This window comes from Tursiops truncatus, chromosome 1, assembly GCF_011762595.2.
Source record: "Tursiops truncatus isolate mTurTru1 chromosome 1, mTurTru1.mat.Y, whole genome shotgun sequence".
Lineage (NCBI taxonomy): Eukaryota > Metazoa > Chordata > Mammalia > Artiodactyla > Delphinidae > Tursiops > Tursiops truncatus.
This window is the reverse complement of record NC_047034.1, coordinates 60,806,559-60,822,214: the sequence shown is the minus strand read 5'-3', so window position 1 is coordinate 60,822,214 and position 15,656 is coordinate 60,806,559. Positions and strand designations below refer to the sequence as shown.

General features: G+C 49.8%; 1 protein-coding gene across 23 annotated transcripts in view; it reads right to left on the bottom strand.

Moving 5' to 3' along the window:
* Window positions 1–15,656, bottom strand: part of GPR161 (G protein-coupled receptor 161) — a 59,884-nt gene that overhangs the window by 22,188 nt on the left and 22,040 nt on the right. For 22 of the 23 annotated variants that reach the window (XR_012331747.1, XR_012331736.1, XR_004526301.2 and 19 more), the window contains 2 exons: window positions 11,193–11,610; window positions 3,676–4,400 (listed from right to left, as the gene is read on the bottom strand). Coding sequence is in view for 1 of the 23 variants with exons in the window: in XM_033855438.2 (XP_033711329.2) it covers window positions 3,676–4,400; window positions 11,193–11,610 (1,143 nt within the window). In the remaining 22 variants the exon portion in view is untranslated. Of the gene's footprint in view, window positions 1–3,675; window positions 4,401–11,192; window positions 11,611–11,769; window positions 15,149–15,656 lie in introns of those variants that run through there. The other variant, XR_012331768.1, reaches the window with a different exon arrangement.

Sequence of the window (15,656 nt, the reverse complement as noted above, 5' to 3'; positions counted from 1 at the left end):
ACTTGGCAAAACAAGGCAGGAAAATTCAAAGGCCCCAGGGTCTCCTTCCTTCCCTCCAGCCCAGACCTCACAAGGGCCCTGAGGTGAGGCATTTCCTCTGAGCAAATGGGAGTCAGCGTCCTTCCCTGCAGAAGACAGCTGGGAAGGCTCCATTCCCGGTTCCAGGAGCTTCGAGCATCACACGAGGGCAGCATTTGGAGAGGCTGGCCTCCCACCATGCCCAGGCCTCCCTCGAAGCCTGGGTTGGGCTGATGTCTGGGCTGTCCACCCCAACTGGGTTGGCGAGTGGCAGAGCTGTTGGAGAAGCCCGTGGCCCTTTCTCCTGAAGGCCCCTTCTTTGCTCCGATCACCCGTAGCCGCCTGTCAGCTTTGGAGGTGTAGTCTGGCCTCCCAAGACCAAACGTAAGCATCTAGCTCACGTTTCAGCACTGGAATCAAGGTCCACTCCAGGGCTGACCTACCCACCATGCAGTGGCCCTGCCCGGCAAAGCCCAGGGAGGCCAGAGATCTCAATTCCTAGGGGAGCCCCATGGGAACCTGCTAATGAGACTCACAAGCAGAACGTATTGTGGTGGCCTGGTGACAGCTGGCACCCAGGGAAAACGTAAGCTGCTGCACTTCTTCAGTTTGGGGCTAATAGAACGAGAAGACCAAAATCCACGGATTATGGCTGAAATCTATGTATGAAATAAACATGACTGCATGTGTAAAACTCCTGGCCTCCCGGAGTCAGCAGGAAAGCGCCAGGTGTCTGTGGAATGCCACTTCACTGCACCTGTGCTCACAAGCATGGTTAGGAAAGTTTATAATTCCATGTACTGAATCCTCTGGAGAAAATTTTGCAGACGCCTATGCAAACGGAGAGGAACAAAACCGAGACAGGGCCTCCGAGCCTTTTCTTGCTGGCTTTGGAACAAATCTTAACATCCTTCTTACCGGGGATGCCAGGTGGAAGGCAGAGCTCTCCCTCCTGACCAGAAAGGCTGTGGGCATTCCTGGCGTGGCTGGAGCAGAGTGCGGAGCTGGGGTGGGCACTGCATTCTGCTCTTTTTCCAAGACTCCTGCTGACGCTGTTGCCCACCTCCTGATGTCAGGACGTCCCGGGAAGAGACAGCAGGGATGCCCCCAGCTCCCATTCAAGGGGAAGGCCAGCAACTCAGAACCCATCATCCCACATGCTCTTCAGCCCAAACACATCCCACAAGACTGCTTTTCCCTCGGTGAGGAGACTGCTCACCGCCTTGGACTTGCCAACCCAACCACAGCGGGTGTTTTCCGCCTGTTTTCACGGCCTCACACGCTCTTCCAGGATAATCTCAAGTGGCTTGCGTGGAAAATCTTGGCCCCCAAAGCAGATGTTTCTTTCTGTTCTATCTACCCTCTCCTCCATTCTCCTTCCTCATTTTTTTCCCTTCCTCATTCTTAACTTCATTGGAATCGAAAACATTTAATGTTTTTTTAATTTTTATTTTTTTGCCTAGAAGGTAAGTGATTTTACAAAATCTGAACAAGTAAGTTCATCAGTGAAATGAAACCAAACCCTGAATGTACTCCTCCTGGCTCACAAGTCACACTTGGAATCATGGTCTTGCCAGTGGCAGGGGGTGGGCATTTCAGGAATTAAAATACTGGGGTCCTGAGAGATTTTTTTCTCCTATAGTCAAAATTAAAAGTCCCAGAATTCCTTCCTTTCTCAAGAAGGAATACTCCATCAGTCCCTGAGATAAATCAGTGACATTGGTTTGTTTAATTGCCACATGGAAAAGACTCCTATCATCACTACCACTGAATATTCATGATAATTAAGAGTTGTTATTTCTTTCCACTCTCTTGAGAGGGTAGGTGGAAGACCTATTTCCTGAGGAGGAAAAATTATCTCGAGCAGCATGAGTTGCCCAAAGTCATCTGGCAAGAGACTAGAACTGCAGTCTGAACTGGAGCTTTCCTTGAATATGGTCTGATAAGTGCCCTCAGAGTCTCTCTTCCAACAGCCTGTCCAGATGACAGTCTCCCTCAAACAACACAGTCATAACTGCAGGGGCAAGATCCACGAGTGCATGCTACAAACAGTGGGAGCCTCAAAATATCTGCTATGTTGTACTTATTAATGACGATGGAAAAAACAGTGAGTTTACAGTGGGGCAACTTGGCAGACGCCATCTTAACTGTAGGGACCGAAAGTACTTGCCACCAAATTCATACACTGAAGCCCTAACCCCCAATGTGATGGGTCCTTGGGAAGGTACTGAGGTTTAGAAGAGGTCATGAGGGTGGGGTGCTTATAAGAAGAGACCGGAGAGCTTGCTCCCTCCTGTCCCTCTCCCCAGCCCTCCGCCATGGGAGGACACAGCAAAAGGACAGCCTGCAAGAGGGTCCTCACCAGAACCCAACCATGTTGCCACCCTGACCTCAGACTTCCAGCCTCCTGAACTGTGAAAAAATGAATGTCTGTGGTTTAAGCCATGCAGTCTACGGTAGTTTGTTGTAGCAGCCCGAGCTAAGACATCAACCGAGAGATCAGGGTAAGAACTAGCTAGTGAGAAGACCTACTGACATATGTACCCCTGGCACGCTCATTAGGAAGAGCACATCACCCGCCCAGCCTTGCCTGCCAAAAAGGTATTACCTCACTGTGACCCTGAGAACACATGAGCTACATGCAAATTGAGGGGCCTTCTACAAAATCCCCGATCAGGACTCTACAAAAGGTGTCAAGTCATGGAAGACAAGGAAAAAAAAAAAAAAAAAAAGACTTTGTCAAAGACTGAAGAAGACAAAGGAGATGTGACAACTGAATACAACGTGGGATCCCGGACTGGATCCTGGAACAGAAAAAGGACATCATGGGAAAATGGGTGCAATCCGAGTCAAGTCTGTAGTTGTTAATAGCGCTGCTCCCCTGGCGATGTCTTAGGTTTGGTAGCTGTGCTACGGTTAGGCAAGACGTCGGCACTAGGAGAAGTTGGGCGGATGGGTATTCTCTGTACTGTTTTCCCAACGCTTCGCTGAGTCTAAAATTATCTCAAAAGGTTTAAAAAAAAAAATCTATCCCCCACTAGAGTAACTCCTCTGGGTCTCATCAAAGGGGATGGGATCATGTCCGGAAACTGTGAGCTCCGAAATCAATTACCAAATGGAGGAGCAGCTGTCCACACACCAGATAGTGACATTTCAATGAGAGAGTGGAGGTCCGCCATCGACACGTCCTGAATTATTAGCGACAATACGAGGAAACCACCGACCCGTGAGGAAAGGCCCAAGACGGAGTATGTCCAGGAGGAGTAGCTGAGGAGGGCAGGAAGTGCTTTAAAGAGGACCCTGCCTTCGAGGAACACTGAAAGGTGAAGGCAGCCTGGTCCAATGCTTGGGTTCTTTTTTCTCTAGATAGATCTATCTAGATCTACTCTCCAGGCCAGCGGGCCATGGCTGGGGTCACAGAACACGGATTTCTGAACTCTGGTGTACCCTGTCTTGAACTGCCGAGCTCAGGAAATCTGCTTGGGAATCACAGTGGACACTCTGCGATGTTCCTTCCCCAGAGGAAACCTGTGTTTTAAGCCCTGAAGCAGCAGTCAGTCTGAGACCTCGCCCATCAACCTGCCCGAGTGCCTGCAGGACCACAGGCTACACCCGCCTGAGGGTGGGCATCCCTTCCCTGACAAGTTCCCAAGTTACCTGTGATCCTGTTGGAAATGCTGAAGAGCCTGGAAGTCCTCTGCCGCTGCACAAACGGTTCCCGGTAATACCGATCCCCAAAGCACATGCCCAGTAGTTCCTTGCGAACCGTCTTGTTCCAGAGTCCATAGATCAGCGGGTGGCAGACGGCACTGGTAAAGGACAGCCAAGTGGCCCAGGTCTCCAGGGTTGGGGAGACATAGTTCTTCCCCCAGAGGGCCTCAGAGGTGATGACGACCATGTAGGGGCCCCAAGTGACCATGAAGGCCCCAATGACCACCAGGATGGTGATGAGCGCTTTGCACTGGTTGGCCGAGTAGACCACGCCCTGAAAGGCGTTCTTCCTACTGCCCGAGGAAGAGGTGGAGGTGCTGGAGTTCTTCCTCCCGTTCCCGTGCGCGTCCTCCTCCACAAGGACCACGGTGCCACAGTGCACCTTGCGTGCCTTGACCCTGGCCACGCGGAAGATGAAGCCATAGCACACCAGCATGACCAGGAAGGGGAACAGGGCACACCAGATCTGCCAGAAGGCGGTGTAGCCAGGTTCCCGGTGCCACGCGGCCACACACATCCACTTGAACTCGTCAAACTCCACCGATGACCAACCAAACAGAGGCGGCAGGCAGCCGATGAGGGAGTGAAGCCAGATGTAGGCGAGCGCCACCACGGCTCGATTACCTGTGATCTTCATGGGGTACACCATGGGGTACAGGACCGCATAGTAGCTGGAAAAAGAACGGAGGCAGGTGAGGGAGAGGACTAAAAATAGAGAAGACACACCAGGAGGGGCACCCACCGCTCTCCTAGGTGGCGAGCTCTGTTGGATTTCTCTCACTCAACACGGCCATGGGGTGAATGCTTCTAAAAGGAGCACCTCCTCTCACCCTCCCCGGACAAGTCACAGCCTGGCCACGTGACCCAGCCCCGTGCAACTCTTCATCGGAGAACGGCTGGACACCAGGAAGAACACAGAGCTCAGGCGGCCCTGTTTCCAGAGCCCACTCACATTTGGGGGTGTGGCTAGTCTTCAGGCATCTCCAGGAGCTCTAAGGGACCGTGCATCGAGCCAGATCCCTTCTGTGTTTCTGACAGTAATCCTTTTAGAGCTGTTTTCAGAGGGTCCTCAGAAACCAGAAGAACAGCTAAGGATGATGGGGTACATTCATTCAGTGAACGTTTACTGAAGGCCTGCCACATGCCAAGCACCGTGCTATGCACCGGGAATACAGGTAAGAAGGTGCGGGGGGAGACAGACACATGAGCAGGGTACAAGGCTCTGGAGCAGAAAGGGGATATTTAATCCTCACAAGAAGTCTTTCGAGTGACTGGCATTATCATTATCCTCATCTTAACAGCAGAGAAAGGATAAATAATCTGCTCTAGATAAGGAAGGGGAAGAAACACGATAAAACCCCGGGCAACCTAACTCTACAGTCCCCAGCGCACAGGCCAGCAATTCCCTGCACACCGTCTTGTTCCGGAGTCCACAGACCAGGGGTGGTTCCTAACCCCTCAGCTCTGTGAAGAAGGAGAGAGGCCTGGAGAGCGACTGATTCATATTGACGGGGCCTCGGATCCAGACTGCTGGGTCAGGGCGGACTTCCTGGACCAGATGGCACACAAACTCAGGTCTTGAACGAACAGAGGCACTGGCCCAGGAGCAGCTGAGGCAGAACGCCAGCCTTGGCGAGACGCGGAGATGTACCTGAGCACCGGCTCAATGAGGAAGTTGCCTGTAGCTCAAAAAGGCCGGCGCGGGGTGATGGTGCGCGGGGAGAAAAGGAGCCAGGGGGCCGGGGCGGGCAGAGCCTTGCCAGCCAGCTGAGCTCTGACCCTTTAACTGGAGTGAGTGGGAGGATTTAGACCATGGGGTTGAAAGTAAACCACCAGCCTCCCCACCCGGACGTTTTATCCAAAGGAAATGTTCTGTAATGATGGAGCTTCTGCAGGAGGGCAACGTGTGGCGGGACAGGGGTGACCACACTGAGGCTGCCTGCTACAGGCGGAACCTTAGGAGATGACTGTGGCTATGAGCCTCACACACCACCTGTGAACCACCTGCTCCACCAGGACCTTCCTGAGTCACCCCTGGGCACTAGAGCTCAGGGACAGGGGCCATGGCCTGAATTACCACCGGCTGCCTGGGGCAGGCTCTCATGGAGGGGTCCCTGTATGAAAGGCCTTCCAAATCAGAGGCAAGACGGGGACTGCTGGTCTCAAGCCTCGAGGCCCCACCAAGGTCTAGGCTGGAAGGAGTGTTTCTGAGCGTGGAGCCTGCTGAGAGGAAACCACCGCGATTATGGTATGGATAACAGAACCCCTGCACAGAGCCTGGGGTAAAGCAATTCCTGTCTTCTGCTGACATCTGGGTTCGCATCTTGCAAAGGCCGTGCAGCCCCGTGAAAGAAGCATGCCTTTGGAGTTGGCGATCCCTGGGTTCAGATGGCGACTCTGCTGTCCACTAGCTGTGTGACCTTGGGTAGCTGAGCTAAGCTCTCAGAGCTTCAGTTCCTTCACCAGGAAGATGGGAATCACAGAACGTCTGGCATGGATCTGCTCCAAGGACAGAATGGGCTCGAATGGGGGGAAAAGGGCTGGATGGGACCTCCCTTTAGATGGCAGCGGGGACAGAGCTGGGACACTGTGCACTGACGTTTCCCCCTTCCTTCCTGAAGACAGAATCCCTATCTTGTTCCTGCAAAACTGCTGTGACCACAGGGGACGCTGGGCCCTTCTAAGCACCAGGGGATGAATCAGGCCATGCTGGTGGTATCCCCTCCCTTGCCAGGTGACCAGCTGAGGCACTGACCTGTGTGACATCATCTGGCAAGTGAAATGTGAGGGGAGTTTGCTGGGGTGGGACTGGGGGCACTTCCAGGAAGGTTTTCTCCACTTTTAAAAAGAAACAAGGCGGATATTTCTCCTTTCCTCTGCCCATTTAAAATGCGTGCAGGCCCTCTGACCTCAGGCAACACTTCAGGGGTGAGTGTACAGGTAGGTGTGGGAGGCCAGGCCTGGGGAACATGAGCTGTCCCCGTCTCCTCTGACCAGCCACGTTCAACCATTACGATGGGGCTTCCCTGGTGGCGCAGTGGTTGAGAGTCCGCCTGCCGATGCAGGGGACACGGGTTCGTGCCCCGGTCCGGGAAGATCCCACATGCCGCGGAGCGGCTGGGCCCGTGAGCCATGGCCGCTGAGCCTGCGCATCCGGAGCCTGTGCTCCGCAACGGGAGAGGCCACAACAGTGAGAGGCCCGCGTACCGCAAAAAAAAAAAAAGTAAAAACAGGGGTCGTTATCTAAGTGGGTGATCTCGTGGCAGGAGAGCTAAGCATTGGAGCCCCTACGGGCATTATCACTTTGAAGTTACACGTGACATCACAAAAGGCTCTTTGGGGACCAAGGGTGGTGCTTGGGCTCGTGTCTAAAAATGAGTTGTTGGAGAAAAGATGGAGAGCTTCAGAAGACAGCTAAGAGTACGGAAAACAAAGGAAAACCCCTCCATTCTGGCCTGTATTAACCTGCAGGGAATAGGGAGTTGCTTTTGTTCTATATTTTCCTTTGAACCTGCAACTAGGCCTAAATGAGGCTTAAGTTTAAAAAGTGAAGTTTCAAATCTATGAAACCCATTAAAGAAATTCTTTTTGTGGACAGATGTTGGCATGTTTATATCTTGATAAAGGTGTAGATGTGAGCATTGCAATGTATGTACATTTAGCCAAAAGAAGCCTAAAACCAAAGCCTTTAGCATCTCAGAAACTGGGCGAGTTACTTACCAGCCACGTGGACTTGGGCGAGTTTGCAAAACCTCGCTAGGCTCTTCTGCAAAATGAGGACTGATAGGGTCGTTGTGAGGATTAGCTGGGATAAACATTTGTTAACGGCATAGTGCAGTGCCCGGCAGGTGACTAGCCCCCCGCCCTTGTTTTCTTCCACTTTCTTACCGATGTTCCCATCTCTTTCTTCCACCCCCATTCTCTTATTCTTCTCTCCTCTCTCCTCACTTATCTTTTACTACTGCCTCCTCTCGCCTGTTTCCCTCCCTCTCACTCTCCCTTCCTTCCTACCCATCCCCTCCACCTCTCTCTGTCTCTGCTTCTCCCTCTCTTTCTCATTCTCTCTCTCTCTCTCTCTCTCTCTCTCTCTCACACACACACACACACACACACACACACACACACACACACACACAGAGAGACACACACACACAGCTGCATCTTTAGGTTTCCAACATAGAAGGCAAATATGTAACCTTCAAAATCACTAATATCAAGAAAATTTAATTCCCTAAAATTCATGGGGACAGGGGAAGGGGTGTTTGAAATCCTGGTCAGATGGTGATCATTTATATGAACATGATCGATTCGCTGGTCCAGTCAATTTGTATTTTTAGCCACACGAATGACCAATAATAAAAAAAATTAATCGCACCTGCCATGAAAATATTTGAAGACACCAAATTTTACCGCAGTCTATATCTTATAGTCAAAGATCTGGGCAAAGCACTGTGATGGCCAAATCCATCTTGCTACACTCGCAGGAGGAAATGGTCTATTTTCCAGAGACAACCAGGCCTTGGTGACTTGTCATCGCTGGGAGAGGCAGAAGCCCTTTCTCGACTCACGGCTCTGTCACTGGGTGACCCTGGCACGGGCTGTGGGGTCTGGGGTGCCTGGATTAAATCTCTAGTGAGATGACCGGTGACGCCAATTTGTTCACGTGCGTCACCTCTTCCGTGACCAGCTGTTTTCCCTGGTCTCCAGCTGTGTCCCACGCGCCATGCTTTTTCACCACTTCCGGCCTTGCTCCCTCCTCTGCGTTCTCACAGCACCTTGAACACACTGGCTCTGCGTACACACCACATGGTCCTAAAATTACCTGGCCACATGTCTATCCCCCCAACACTGCGAATTCCTCAGCGTGTCTGTTCATCTCCTTCAGCTGCGCGTTCCCAGCACCAATCACCTGGCCAGGCATACGTTAGGTGCTCCATAACTTTATCAAATGAATAAATGGAGGCGGCTTGTTCATTTGGAAGGGCCCCTGCAATCCTATTCACTGCTAGGACTTAGCTCAAATGCCACCTTTTCCCCGGAGCGTTGCAGGCCCTGCTCTCAGAAGCAGCCACGGGAGCTGTCATAGCACTTAATTCTGCTTGGTGTTCACACCAGCACCCACGGGTCAGCCTCTGCCATGAAGCTGTGAACTCCTGGTGGGCAAGGGCTGCGTCCTGCTCATGCTGTATCCTACCATCCGAGGATGTAGCACAGGGCCTTTCACAGAGCAGACACCCAGCAGATATTCCCAGTGTGAAAGAGCAAGGCGTCGAAAGAGGCAAATGCTCTCTCGTTTGATGCATTTTGATGGCGTGATTTGAGAATCGGTCATGCTTGCGGGTGGAAATCGCACTCTCGCTTACTAGACCTCAGATCCAAGTAAGCAGTATACGGCCTCCGAGAGCTGCCTCCACTTACTGAGAATCCACGTATACACAGTTCTGCGAGAGGCATCTAAAAACCCACTTCCCCGCTCTGCTCCTGAGCTGTCGGCCCCCACTCCACCTTCCACAGGACCCAGGACGGGATATCCCAAAAGTAATGATTCCCCATCCCATCCTACTGCCAACAGACTTCCAGTTATGTCTGCAGTGCTTATTATCAGTCTTGCTAGGACGCCGATGAACGGCTGCTGAAGTAACAACCTGTACAAGCTTCTGAAGGGGAGCCTGCCTTTTACACATCAAGAATCTTCAAAGTGTGTTTCCTGTGACTGAAAACACAATTCCACAAACATACATCTTCATCAAAGTGCTATATAAAACAGTAAGCTAACAGGGGACTGTAAAAATAAACTGCAGTCCATCCAGAGGACGGAATACCATGTAACCATGCAAAATCATGTTCTCCAGGGATATCTGCAGGTGGGAAAAATGCTCACAATCACTTGTTAAGTGAAAAAGCAGGTCACAAAACCACATGTGCCTTGAGTCTATTTTCTAAATTTACTGCATGCGGCCAAAAATCCCTGGAGGCAAGTATACTAAAAAAATGGAGGACTTCCCTGGTGGCGCAGTGGTTGAGAGTCCGCCTGCCGATGCAGGGGACACGGGTTCGTGCCCCGGTCTGGGAAGATCCCACATGCCGCGGAGCGGCTGGGCCCGTGAGCCATGGCTGCTGAGCCTGCGCGTCCGGAGCCTGTGCTCCGCAACGGGAGAGGCCGCAACAGTGAGAGGCCCGCGTACCGCAAACAAACAAACAAAAGTAAACAGTGATTGCTTCTGATTGGTGGGATTATGGATATTTCTGATTGTACTTTTTCTACTTTTGGTATTATTTTCTTCTGTTGGGGGGAAAGGAGATATTTGGAGAAGCCACCTGATTAGTTCTGACCAATGGCTTCCTTCACTCTAACCCCCCTCAGGTGCAGAGGGCTGAAAGGATTCCGGCCTCGGCCCTAGTGGAGGCCTGCACCTTGGGTAGACCATCCAGCCACCACTCATCGGCTCAAAAATGGACGATCCCAAGGGAGCCAGGGGACTCGTGTCACCCAGTGACGACAGTCCTGGGGAACCCCTCTGTGTTTTCCCTGACTCCCTCCCCAATTCTATAAATCACAGAGACTCTGAATCTCCCCCCTCTGCCCTTGTACAGTTGAACCCTTGCCTGGGATGAATGAAGTGACCATTGGCAAAATCCTAATAAAGAAGACTCCAGGGGTCGGAAACTCTCTGTCAAAGCCTGCAGGACTTTCACAACTAAATCTGACAGCCTAACGCAGGAATCTGGAAGAACCTTCTAGATAGAGCTGAGGGGCGTCAGCAGTGCTATTCCTTGCTGGAGCCAGCTATGCCACAAGAAGGGAGAGCCCAGATGTTTTAAAGCACACACTGTCTCTCCCAGGCGCCATCTTACTCCCTGTGTTGTCTTCCCTTCCCCTGCTCTCCTTCCATCCAGCACTGAGCTGATGTTCAGGCCCTTGCACTGTGGACGATAGAGAGTATTTCCTCTTTGGGCTGCCCCGGTGCAGCTCTGGCCCAACCCAAAGCAACAGAGAGCAGGCAGCACTTTGGGGAAGACCTGGATCTGATACCTCCTCTGCCACGTCACCTTCCTCAGCTTCTGTTTCTCAACTATCAACTGAGAAGCAGAAGTTAATAGAACTTTTCTTTCTAAGTTGTTTTTCTCATTTTTTGGCCACGCTGCACAGAATGTGGCATCTTAGTTCCCTGACCAGGGATCGAACCCACGTCCCCTGCAGCTGGAAGCGCAGAGTCTTAACCACTAGACCACCAGGGAAGTTCCCAGCTACATGCAAGCTAGACCAGATAAAATCAGAGGTGCTCTGGTTGAGGGGATAGAAGAAGAGGCAGAACTCTGCTTTCTCACCCTCCCCAGCACAGACGTGACACCCTCCCGAGGAACTGAGGCAGCCTGGAGGGCACAGCCCACATGATCTCTCAGGTTCCCCCTCCACCCACACTCCTAAACCCTTCGATTCTCTGAGTGTGATGCAAGCTTACCGGTCGACGGCGATGACCCCGAGGGTGAGCATGCTGGCCGAGCTGATAAGCAGGTAGAGGAGGGCCGAGAAGTTGCACCAGACCACGCCGAAGATCCATTCCCTCCGAACGGAGCTGGTCGCCACAAAAGGCAGCACCAACACGGACAGCAGGAAGTTGGACAGCGTCAGGCTGAAGACGAACTTGTTGCTGAGGGTGAGGAGGTAGGACTTCCTGTACAAGGTGACCACGATGACCAGGTTGCCCAGGCAGACGAAAATGGTGATGACGACAATGGCGATGAACTCGGTGACGACGACGCCCCCTTGGCCACCGTCCTCCTCGGTGAGGTTACTCAGCTCCTTCCTGTGGCTGAGGGAGGAGTTGAAGCTCATGGTCAGTGCGCCTCGGCGGGGGGTGGGCAGAGCATGCTGGACGACTGGAAAGACAAGACCCAGAGACAGGAGAGCAGTCATCAATCCATAGCATGGCACTTTACAGAAGAGCTACAGAGGCCCCGGGTCACCCAGCCAGTCGTCTCCACGCAAGCTCTACAGAAGTGGCCAGCTTTCCACAACCGACTTTCTACGCGACTCACTGTGTCCCTGTGAACGATGTGTTCCCCCAATCTATCTATTTATTTATTTATTTAACTTTTGGCTGCGTTGGGTCTTCGTTGCTGCATGCGGGCTTTCTCTAGTTGCAGTGAGCGGGGGCCTCTCTTGTTGCGGAGCACAGGCTCTAGGCGCACGGGCTTCAGTAGTTGTGGCTCGCAGGCTCCAGAGCGCAGGTTCAGTAGTTGTGGCGCACGGGCTTAGTTGCTCCGCGGCATGTGGGATCTTCCCAGACCAGGGCTCGAACCCGTGTCCCCTGCATTGGCAGGTGAGCTCTCAACCACTGAGCCACCAGGGAGGTCCACTCCCGCTCCTTGAGTCTAAACCACCCTATCCATTCTCCCCAGGACCAGTGGTTCAAAACCTTTAATGTACCTAAGAATCACCTGCAGTACCAGCTCAAAGAGCTGATTCTTGGGCTCCATCCCTAGAGATGTCTGGTCCCAGAGAACAGAAGTACAGCCTAGGAGTCTGCATTTTAGACAACCACAGGGCAGGTGATTCTGATTCGGTCCACCTGGGCTAGGCGGACTGCTGCTTTTGACTCCTGCAATGCAGGGTGGATCCTGAACCGGCAGCATCAGTATCACCCGGCGCTTACTAGAGATGCAGAATCTCACGCCCACCTCTGAACTGCTGAATCAGAACCTGCACGTTAATGCCGTCCCCCGTTGATTCATGTGCGCATTCAAGTTGGACAATAAGATTAGCATAGGAGTCATTCTGAGATCCCTAAGCAGGGTTTAAACAAGTACAGTTCGTACTGAGGCATCACTACTGCTCTCATCAGCCACGGTGAGGGAGGGCAAGGAGCTGGCACTAATGATAAATGGGTAAGAGGCGGCACAGTTTGAGGTCTTTGCCCACAAACACCGTTCTCAACAAGGGGCAGTCCCTGCTCTTGGGACGCTGGCTCCGGATCTTGCTGAAAACTCAAGGTTGACACATTTTAACATTCAATCCTACAGACGAATGTTTCTCCAAAAGTTTCATCTACGTGAATCAGCCAAAAAAATCCCACAGATCACTTTCCCCACCTGCTCTTGTTCCCAGCAAAGAGAATACACCGGAAAGGAAGGAAAGATTGCTTTCCCCGAGCCAGAAAGCAAGAACCCTGGTGCCTAGACTGCCTACACACAGCAGCAGAGCCTTCCCGACAGCGCCCGCCCGACCTGGCACCTCTGTCCAGACACCTTTGGCCATAGGGAGCTGGTAGGTGAGGAAGGCGGCTCTTCCTCTTCCCAGCAGCCCTAAAGGCCAGTTAGAAAGTCTCCCTTTACCAACAGGCGCACTCGTAGGTCACAACCACAGATGCTGCGAGCTTGAGTAACGTCAAATAATTCTAATCCCTCCTCCCCTTGACAGCCTTCAAATACTTCACAGATTACTTGCTTTCTTTTCTCCAGATTAAAACTCCCAGGTTCCTGATGTGACTTCTAGACTCTTTACTAACTCAGACTCCCTGCTTTGGACTTGCCCATGGATGTCAACGACCCTCTTGATTTGTGGACCCCAAGACTGAACGTACCGTTCTGGACATGGTCTAGTAAGTACATAAAGGGGCAATTTTCTCCATGATCAGGATAATCTTCTGATACTATTCACTCTAGGAGTGCATTTTCTTTTGGCAACCATATTACCCCGCTGGACTTACATAAATGTGTGGTCAATTAAAACCCAAAGTTTACACACATTTGAGTTTCTGTGAAGGCAGGTTTCCCCAGGCTTAAATGTATGGCATTAGTGGTTTTAAGCCTAAATACAAAACGTTATGTCTACTAAATTTTACTTTGTGCCCTTTGGCCCGTATTTCCAGGCTGCTAAAATATTCTGAATTTTGATTCAGTTATGCAATGCGTTAGGTACTCTAGCTTTGTGCAGTAAATATACTTTAGAATTATGCCTTCTATGTCTGTGTCTTTGTAAGCTTATTTCTGGGTTTTGCTTTTATTTTTTGAGTTCTGAATTTTGTTCACTCTTATAAGTAAATTATTAACTGGTATCTCAAAATAAAGTCCTACATAAGCATGTTATACTTAACTGCCTAAGTGATAACAGTGTGGTAAAGAAAACAAATTCTGAATCGTTAGACAAATGACAAAATGGGAGAAACTATTTAAAACATATCACAGGACTAATCATTCTAACTTAAAAATAAAGAGAGAGAAAAAGATAGAAAAGTGAGTAAAAGACATTTTAAAAAAGTGTAACGATATGAGGTGACGGATGTTAACTAAATTTATAGTGGTAATCTTTTTGCAATATACACGTACATCAAATCATCATGTTGTACCTCTGAAATTATACAATGTTATGTGTCAATTATATCTCAATAAAACTAGAAAAAAAAGACAGAGTTCACAGAAAAAGATATACCAATTGTACTTAAACACATGAAAAGATGCCCCATTGCTTCAAAATAAGAGGAATGCACTTTAAAACTACACTGAGGTACCATTTCTTTCCTTTCATGCCACTAAAGATTCAAAAGCTTGGCAACAGTCCCTGCCGGTGCGGCTGGGAGGAAGCAGGCATTCTCCAACGCTCCACATGGGAACGCAAAATGTAACAGCCCTAGGGAGGGGGATTTGGCAATACCTAACCAAGCTACACAGGCACAGAGCCTTTGATCCAGCAATTCCATTTCTAGATATTTATCCTGAAGACATAAGTTCGTAATATTAAGTAACAGATGCCCACGGTTATTTTATTCATTGAGGCAGTAGTTGTTATAAAAAGAAAATATGTGAGAAAAAGGGGGAAATAAAAATACATTTGCCCATAAAATATACATAAATATATGCTTACTTATACAAAAAGAAAAATAGGAAAGATAACCAGAAGCAAAGATACAGAAGGAAGTGGACTTCTCTCAGTTTGTTTTTACAGTTTTGCCTTTTGAACCAAGTAACTATTTTACATACTAAAAAAGTTAAGTAAAAATGGATGCAAAAAGTAGATATAAAATTGACTGCAAACTGAAAAAAAATAAGGCTAAGTATATATTAGATTGATAACATAATCATACAGAGAAAAGAATTAAGTCAAGTAGCTTTTAAATATGATATTTTGACTGTAAACTCTTAATGGCATATATTGTAAAGACAAGAGAACTAAGTTTACTTAGTAGGTTAGATGTTGTTAATGGTGTTTTAAGTTTACAATTCTTTTGAGTGTACAGCAACTGAGTATACATGCTTATGTTGGGAAACACATTTCTAATCATGGGAGAAAGGAGATATGAATTACAGAATAAAGGTGAAGAAGAACCCTGTGGTGTTAGCTTGGTTATTGCAGGCATCAGTATGAAATCACTCTTCAAATATAAATATAAAAACAGGTTCGGGGCTTCCCTGGTGGCACAGTGGTTGAGAGTCCACCTGCCGATGCAGGGGACACAGGTTCGTGCCCCTGTCTGGGAAGATTCCACATGCCGCAGAGCGGCTGGGCCCGTGGGCCATGGCCGCGGAGCCTGCGCGTCCAGAGCCTGTGCTCTGCAACAGGAGAGGCCACAACAGTGAGAGGCCCGCATATCGCAAAAAAAAAAAACAGGTTCAAGGAGATTTCCCAGAATGCAGTCAGAAAAATTAAGAAATTAAAAATATAATATAGAAGGCAAATGAGAGAATGAACAGAAAGAACTTTATAAGGTATAATTACTTTACCCAAGCGAAGCAGTGTTTCTCACTTATTATGGGAATCATTTCTGGGAACGTGGTGAACTCAGCTGATGGGAACACCTTTCCTACTCCAAATTCATAGAAAGGCTGGGTTAGATATGACCCAAAATTTAAAAAAAAAAAAAAAAAAAGCCAACCTTGGAAAAAGAAAGGGAAATCCATAGGTAACAGAAACGGAGAGAAAACTCAAA